Source organism: Atheta coriaria, unplaced genomic scaffold (assembly GCF_025399875.1).
Source record: "Atheta coriaria isolate IRGN ID8LTWV9N9 unplaced genomic scaffold, Caltech_Dcor_3.1 hic_scaffold_12_pilon, whole genome shotgun sequence".
NCBI classification, from domain to species: domain Eukaryota; kingdom Metazoa; phylum Arthropoda; class Insecta; order Coleoptera; family Staphylinidae; genus Dalotia; species Dalotia coriaria.
Genome location: NW_027045454.1, coordinates 162139 through 169453, shown reverse-complemented (window position 1 = coordinate 169453; position 7315 = coordinate 162139). Strand labels below are relative to the sequence as shown.

Genomic DNA, 7315 nt, shown 5'->3' with positions numbered 1-7315 from the left:
TAAACGGCAGAAATCGGTCAGAAATCTATTACAGGTAGCGCAATAAAATCTACCTGTTAGTAAAATGTCCCTTTAAACTTGATTTTGGAAATATTTTAACGTTTATTTCGTACCTGTTGCAATATTTAACTCAAAACTTTCTTGAAAACTCACAAGTACAAATGTTTTACTTGTAGAATTTATATTTAACACTCAGCATGATGTTTTTTAATTTGTTTGTTAATATTACGCCTCGATATGAACGAAATTCCAAACGTTATCGCTGAGTCTAAATAAAACACGATCGCCGATTGTTATGGGATCCATTTTACTGCCGTAATATTCCACGCGATGAGGAATAACAGTGTAATAAACTCTGCAATCATAAAAATTCATTCAAGTGAGGTTATGTTAAGTAAATGTTTAATTAGATTAACTTACACTTCAGCTGGCATATCAATAGAGTCTTCTTTAGCATCACTGAGGTGTTTAACGTATTCGTCATGTCGTTTCTTTAATTCATCCCAATCAATTTCATTTCCTTGTTTGCTGAAACCGTAACGAACTTTTGTACGCATGGACCAAGTGCGAAAACTTGCACGGGTAAACTCCATTGGCATTTCTTTAGCCACACCTTCAATTCTAACCTACACGTAATTTATTTTTAAATTTCTCATCTATTTCTTTAGTTTTTAATTAATATTTACTTGTTTGGTATGTTTTTGTCCATTTATAGTTGTAACCCAAAAGAAACACAAAGATACCTGTGGATGTGTTTGCTATAACAGAAATAAATTAGGTGAAATTATGATATTTATAGGTTATATATGTTATTGTATTCAATAAACATACAATATCCTCATGTTTGCGGCTATTTCGGGTTGTATTAAACATAAAACCATCATCAGTGAGTTTTTTCATCACTACCGACCTATTACTCACGGTCCCATCCCTTAAACAATCATTAAAATTATATATAATAGAAATATGAATCGAAAATTTGTTGGTAAGCGCATAACTCAACAACGCTTTCACCAATTTGGCCAATTCTTCTTTTTAAATGTTTGTTAAACCCCAAGGATGGTTTTTAGAGCGAGAAAAATTCGAATAATTGCCGGGAAAACCCTAAAGAAAGCCCTTTTCTGTAGGATAAAAGTTGGCATTGAGATTCAGTCATAGTTATAGTTAAATAGTTGAATCCGAGATGGCGCGCTGAAGTGCATTATTAGCAATTCTTAATATAATTAATTTTTTAAAATAAAATCGCGAATCTTATTGATAGAATTGACACATACTATGTCTAGAACAAGGGAGTAAAACGAATTACATTGTTATTAAACACTACCGGGACGAAGTCGCGGGCAAAAGCTGGCATTTAATATTTTGAGGTTAAACATTTAACTTACTTAGACACTGTTGCTATATTCATGACACTCGCATGGAATTCTCCAAATTCTTCTTTGGCATCATTAAACCATTCCCGAAACAAATCCAAAGGTCTAGCGCCATCTTGCACTTCAATTTTGTACAAAGTTGAAACAGCAGCAGCCATTTTACCTTCCTACACTTTTTACAAGTCAATACACAATGATTAAACTAATTATGTTATAATAATGCATAAAAATGTAACAATTTAGTTGTTTAACTTTCTAAATGAACGCAGTTCCACTTATCCGTATCTATTCTGGTGAACAACACTCGATCTGGAATGGTAGCTGATGATATCGTAGCGTCGTTGAGGTTATGATAGAATTCGATACTTTCCGGGATTACTTGAAATGCCTCACTAGTAGGTAGTAAATCATAATGACAATAAAAATCGAAGTAAACTTAGATTTTATGACTTACACATGAGTTGGCATTTGCAACTGAACTCGATTTTCTTGTACGCTTTGGAGGAAGTTATCGTGTCGCTTCTTGAGGACGTGCCAGTCTACTTTACAGCTTTGACGACAGAGGCAACTTCGAAATCTATTCTCGATGCTCGCGTTGGCGAATGCTTCGCGAGCGTAATTGGTATCTTTTTTGATCGCACAGCCTTCAACACGTACCTGAAATTTGTTTTCATTAAAATTATATAATAATATAGATAATAATTTAAACGGAAAATTTTAGATGTAAATATGCAGAGTGAGATAACTTTATTTTATTAATACGTACTTGTCTTGATATGCGTAGATTGTCGACTGTGTAGAACCATATGAATGTCAGGGCTACTTGTGGATGTGTCAGCTGGTAAATTTATTTTGATATATTTAAATTTATGTTAAACAAACTTAATAGCTACAGAAGCAACTGCTGATAACGAGGTTTGGTGTGTTGGCATTCTTATAATGGTAGCTAACTGGTTACCAACGCCATCTATAGGTTAATAACTAAAATTTAAATAATTTTGCATTGGCCTTGACAATGACATTGATTAATCACTTATGAATAAATTCATAACATTTAAATTAGTCTTAAACAATTCCGAAACTTAATTAAATAATTCTTACAATATCTTTGCTTTTTCTTGAAAACTTCGATGAAGAGAAATGAAATCCGCCATCGCATAGATCTGTCAAAACCACATTACGGCTACTAATTCGTCCACTTCTATTAAAATTAATTTACAAAACTAATTTTTATAAAAATAAATAAATTTTGATTGTTTAATTATTTACTCTGAGATTGTAGCCAAGTTCATCGTATGTGCATGTAAAAATGAAGTCCGGTCCTGTGCTTCTTTCAACCAGCTAGCAAACAAATCAATCGGATCATTATTTTCTTCAGGGATGTCGATTTTACATAACCGCGATGTGAAATGTGTAATTTCATCCTTACACTCTTCAGTTTTTGAATTATAGCAGTCATTATTATTAAATTTCGTATAAGAATAGAAGTAATATTCGCTGGATTCCTTCGATGAAATGTCGTCCATTGCGTGTGAAACTGCTGATGTGAAATCCCGCAGAGATTTTCGAAAATGTTTAATGAAAGGTACGATGTTTAATTTTGACATATTCGATATTTCGTTTGATTAGGATGAGAACCGTATTAAAAAATAAAATTTTAAATTTATTTTACAATAAGTACCTACATGTCAACGTCAATAATATAATTCGATACAAATATAATAATTAGGAGAAATGTACATATACAACTATGCAACAATTAATTTAGAACGTGCTTATAATTTAAATGGTGTCGGCTTTGATGGTTTCCTGTATCCAATCGATGTTCGGAACGATTTTGTCGTAGAGCCGTGGTCGTTCCATGCCGTTTTTCGCACATGCAATGCGCCAATTCGTCACACCAATCAGTGACCATCTTGTGCCATCGTTCACCTGGCAATGCATCGGCGAACCGGCAAATTCTTCTTCCTACACACACAAAATGTCACATCTATAATATAAACATGAATGGCAAAATGTGTTGGTAAGCGCATAACTCAACAACGTCTAGACCAATTTGACCAATTCTTTTTTTTTTTTAATGTTTGTTAAAGTCCAAGGATAGTTTTTACGGCGAGAAAAATTTGAATAATTGCCGGGAAAACCCTAAAAACAGCCATTTTCTATAGGATAAAAGTTGGCATTGAGATTCAATCAGAGTTATAGTTAAATAGTTGAATCCGAGATGGCGCGCGGAAGTGCATTATTAGAAATTCTTTATATAATTAATTTCTTTAAAATAAAATTGCGAATCTAATTGATAAAATTGACACATACTATGTCTAGAACAAGAGAGTAAAAAACAAATTACATTTTTAATAAATACTACCGGGACGAATTCGCGGGCAAAACTAGTTAATGAATAATAATGTGTTTATTGGTTTATAGATGGCGTTTACTTACACTGCAATCTTCTTGTCCGTACGCAGTTTCAGTGCAGAGACTATTCACGCTGGATATGCTAATATTTTCGCACTTCTCCATCACTGTGACCTTAATCTCGACACGTTGCAACTGATCACGATTGCGTGCCCAACCCAGTGTGTTGCAGTGCAACGCATCACTGGCTTGCAACTGCTGTGGCAAACACACAGGACGAACAAAGTCGGTCATCATGAGAGGTTCTTCTAACTTAACCATTGCTATAGTTGATCCTTCAACTGGAGATTTGACCATTCCTACAATACGGCGTTCTTGTTGCCATGGAGATGAAGACGATAACCTAACACTTCCAGCCCTCACTAACCATTCTGCTTTCGGTTGTCCTTGGAAACAAGATGTCGTGGTGACTACCCAATTAGGTGATACCAAAGTCCCGTCACAGATGTGTACATCATCTTTGAAGAGGGCCATGTGCCAGGGCCAATCACCATGGGCGGACATCTTGGCCAACACTGGATTGGCACCTGCTTCGTGGGTTACCTGCACACCACATTCCAAATTCGCGCAGGAGACTTTCAGTACTTGTTTTGTGGGGCATTCAGAACGAACAAAACTGATCTCTGATGCTGTAGGATCATCCATTGAAACGTATGCAACATCATCTTCTGCGTCTTTTTCTACTTGTACTGATGTTACACTCCTGATATAGGCAACCAAATATACATTAATTAATATTATGCATATGGAAATGATCAACTTACTCGTATGATAATGTTTTGCACAAAGATGATGCGACCATATGCAATATTTCCGCTGTTTTATTCGCTGGTATGGAACTGTTGAGGTTCTCCGTGCATAGTTTACCCATTTCGCCTTTCTCGTTGAATACAACATAGCCCTCGGGATGGTAACGCGGGAGGTGCGGTGTCACGACTTTGACTTTCGTCATTTGTTGAATGCTAGGCGCTAGAGTTACTACAAAACAAACAAAGAACCAAACCCAAAATGTAAATTAATTAAACTGCAGAAAATACTTTGTTAAAACTTACAACATGCCCTTTCATCACTCCCATCCGGACAATCTCGTTTACCATCACAACGCTTCGATGATTTTATACAAGCCCTACCAATTCCACAGTGGATATAATTCGATGGACAATACGCACAGGATTTCTCATCGGAAAGATCTTGACAGTCAACTACCCCATCACAAATTCGTGGGGACAACGCCCTTGTTTGCATTTCTTGCACACATCCTGGTTTTGGAATACATGAACCATCCCCGTGAAACTCTGGGAACTTATTACAATCCAATGCTTCTTTAATTTTACTTGTTAAACGTCCCCCACATCCTGTCATGAAATCTCTACAGTAACTTCTACATGGCAGCAACATCTCATCCGATTCCGGACCACGTGCACAACGTGGTTGTAACACATTACAAATAAAATCATAAGCTAATCTATAACATTCTCCATCAACTAGTTCCCGAAAACTGATGACATCTTTTTTCAGGTCTTTAAGATCATTGTGGCCCATTATGTTTGGATATGTGGTGAGGTTATAATTCATCTTTTTACAGTAGTCCAATTGCAGTGGTGAGCATTTTCTACGAATTGGAGTTTGAGTGACTGCTTCAGAGACAATCTGATATGTTGAGGGACGTGCGGTTGTTGTTTTGATCACATGATTCTCGATTACTTCAACACTATGCGGATCAATGGTCAGATTACGGAAATACAAAGATTCTTGTTCCAAGGCCACCTCGTTAGAGATTAGAGTTTGGAGATCTTTGGCGGAGGCTGTCGTATAAGTCGGATCGATGTGAATGTCAAAATGGACAACTAAGTCTTTACCTTCAGTTCTATTGATGGATAGAGACAAAATTAGGTTATGTTATATTGGGTTATTTTAGGTTATGTGTATTACCCATCGAGTGCTAAAATATCAGTCCCTGCAAATCCAAGCCGATAATTACTCCTCCTAAAGAGAAGATTCAGTCTTTCTTTGTAATCCCTTGCTTTAACCCGGAATTCTTCAGTTTGGAGATCCGCCATTGGTGTTTGAAAGACATCGCCTTCCATTACATTAAAACTAGCTCGGAATACTTGCTCCTCGGCTGGTTGCGTAAAATAAAACGTGTCTGACAAACAAAACAAACAAATTGCAACAATTTATTTTATATTAGTGTAAAATGTATTCAAGGCTATTCAACCTTCTTTACACCTTCTTATGTTATAGTGCACCTTGCGCACACGTTGCGAAATCATTGCAGATCGCAGATGGTGTTTCACAATTTTAATGCAATAGTTTCAAAGATCAAAATTAACATTGCGTGGTATTTAGCACATGCATTAAATTAATGAATGCTTCATTTACTTACATCCGACATAGATGGCGGCAGCACCGGCTAAGAGCAGCATCAGGAAACTTGCTAGAATACAACAGCCACATTTGTACTGTCTGCTCAATTTCCTGCGAGTGAAACGGATGTCCGAATCTGAGGATAGAATTGAACTCGCCGAACGGCGATATTGTCTTGTTCCGTTTGTGCTCATCGTGCTTACAGACATCTGCAAACAAAATGCCGTCTCAAAACTCATAAAAGTATATCTTAATAAAAATAAATCGCAAAATCTGTTGGTAAGCGCATAACTCAACAACGCCTACACCAATTTGGTCAATTCTTTTTTTAAATGTTTGTTAAAGTCCAAGGATGGTTTTTACGGCTAGAAAAATTTGAATAATTGCCGGGAAAACCCTAAAGACGGCCTTTTTCTATAGGAAAAAAGTTGGCATTGAGATTCAATCATAGTTATAGTTAAATAGTTGAATCCGAGATGGCGCGCTGAAGTGCATTATTAGCAATTCTTTATATAATTAAAATCTTTAAAATAAAATTGCGAATCTTTTTGATAGAATTGACACATACTATGTCTAGAACAAAAGAGTAAAACGAATTACATTTTTATTAAATACTACCGCTGTTGCCATCAGCGTTCATGTAAGTAAACAAATTCTCAATAAAAACAACACAATTCACAAACATAACCAGAAAATACCTGTAACTAGTTTGGTGTATGTTTGGTTGCCTATATTAAATACATTTTTAACATATTCACAAACAAAAACATCAGTTTTGCCAACATAACTCGTTAATATAGTTAGTTTTAATGTATATTTGGTTGCCTATAGTAATAATATATCTAAATACACTTTTAACGTTGAATAAATCATTTCTAGGCCTTGACCGATGAAGAGAAGGCAAAAGTAAGAGAATTGGCAACTGGATGCTTGGACAAAACCTCCGTCGACAAGGACCTGATCGGCAAAGCGCGCAAACAGGAGTACACCGAACGTAACCCCCAATTGGCCGCTTACTACACCTGCATGATGACCGGAATGGCCTTCCAGAAAGCCGACGGCACCTTCGACACCGACCGCATGGCCGAGAAGCTCCCCGGCAGCGGTGACCGCGACAGCGCCGTCAAGGCTATCAAGAAGTGCTCCGCCCACGACGC

At 36.5% G+C, this 7315-nt stretch overlaps 3 protein-coding genes across 4 annotated transcripts in view; 1 reads left to right on the top strand and 2 right to left on the bottom strand.

The window, feature by feature from the left end:
- Nucleotides 1-78: 78 nt before the first annotated feature.
- LOC135801687 (pyridoxine/pyridoxamine 5'-phosphate oxidase-like) lies at nt 79-2989 on the bottom strand. Of its 2 annotated transcripts, XM_065315184.1 has the most exons (9): nt 2643-2989; nt 2475-2574; nt 2140-2211; nt 1828-2030; nt 1386-1765; nt 832-931; nt 687-758; nt 421-626; nt 79-355 (listed from the first exon to the last, which is right to left on the bottom strand). In XM_065315184.1, exons 5-9 carry the CDS (start codon nt 1529-1531, stop codon nt 226-228), a joined length of 654 nt encoding a protein of 217 aa, XP_065171256.1. In that variant the 5' UTR covers nt 1532-1765; nt 1828-2030; nt 2140-2211; nt 2475-2574; nt 2643-2989; the 3' UTR covers nt 79-225. The 2 variants fall into 2 exon arrangements, with proteins under 2 accessions (XP_065171256.1, XP_065171255.1); XM_065315183.1 differs by lacking the exons at nt 79-355; nt 421-626; nt 687-758; nt 832-931 and having other exon boundaries at nt 1571-1765; nt 2643-2980.
- A 26-nt stretch (nt 2990-3015) lies between these two features.
- Nucleotides 3016-7315, bottom strand: part of LOC135801685 (atrial natriuretic peptide-converting enzyme-like) — a 13825-nt gene continuing 9525 nt past the window's right edge. The window contains exons 2-7 of the mRNA XM_065315181.1: nt 6178-6367; nt 5724-5937; nt 4844-5658; nt 4556-4769; nt 3816-4494; nt 3016-3341 (exon numbers count right to left, since the gene is read on the bottom strand). Coding sequence (XP_065171253.1) covers nt 3156-3341; nt 3816-4494; nt 4556-4769; nt 4844-5658; nt 5724-5937; nt 6178-6367 — 2298 coding nt within the window. The 3' untranslated portion in view covers nt 3016-3155. The remainder of the gene's footprint in view (nt 3342-3815; nt 4495-4555; nt 4770-4843; nt 5659-5723; nt 5938-6177; nt 6368-7315) is intronic.
- LOC135801713 (uncharacterized) overlaps nt 6379-7315 on the top strand; it is a 5718-nt gene continuing 4781 nt past the window's right edge. The window contains exons 1-3 of the mRNA XM_065315215.1: nt 6379-6383; nt 6744-6798; nt 7038-7313. Of these exons, the coding sequence (XP_065171287.1) occupies nt 6379-6383; nt 6744-6798; nt 7038-7313 (336 nt within the window). The remainder of the gene's footprint in view (nt 6384-6743; nt 6799-7037; nt 7314-7315) is intronic.

Excerpts from the sequence above, each read along its gene's own strand:
- LOC135801687 (XM_065315183.1), bottom strand. The coding sequence starts at position 2,980 with ATGTCAAAATTAAACATCGTACCTTTCATTAAACATTTTCGAAAATCT. Across the intron at positions 2,575-2,642 it reads AACTTGGCTACAATCTCAGA|AAGTGGACGAATTAGTAGCC; the intron begins GTAAATAATTAA and ends TAATTTTAATAG. Across the intron at positions 2,031-2,139 it reads ATCTACGCATATCAAGACAA|GTACGTGTTGAAGGCTGTGC; the intron begins GTACGTATTAAT and ends AACAAATTTCAG.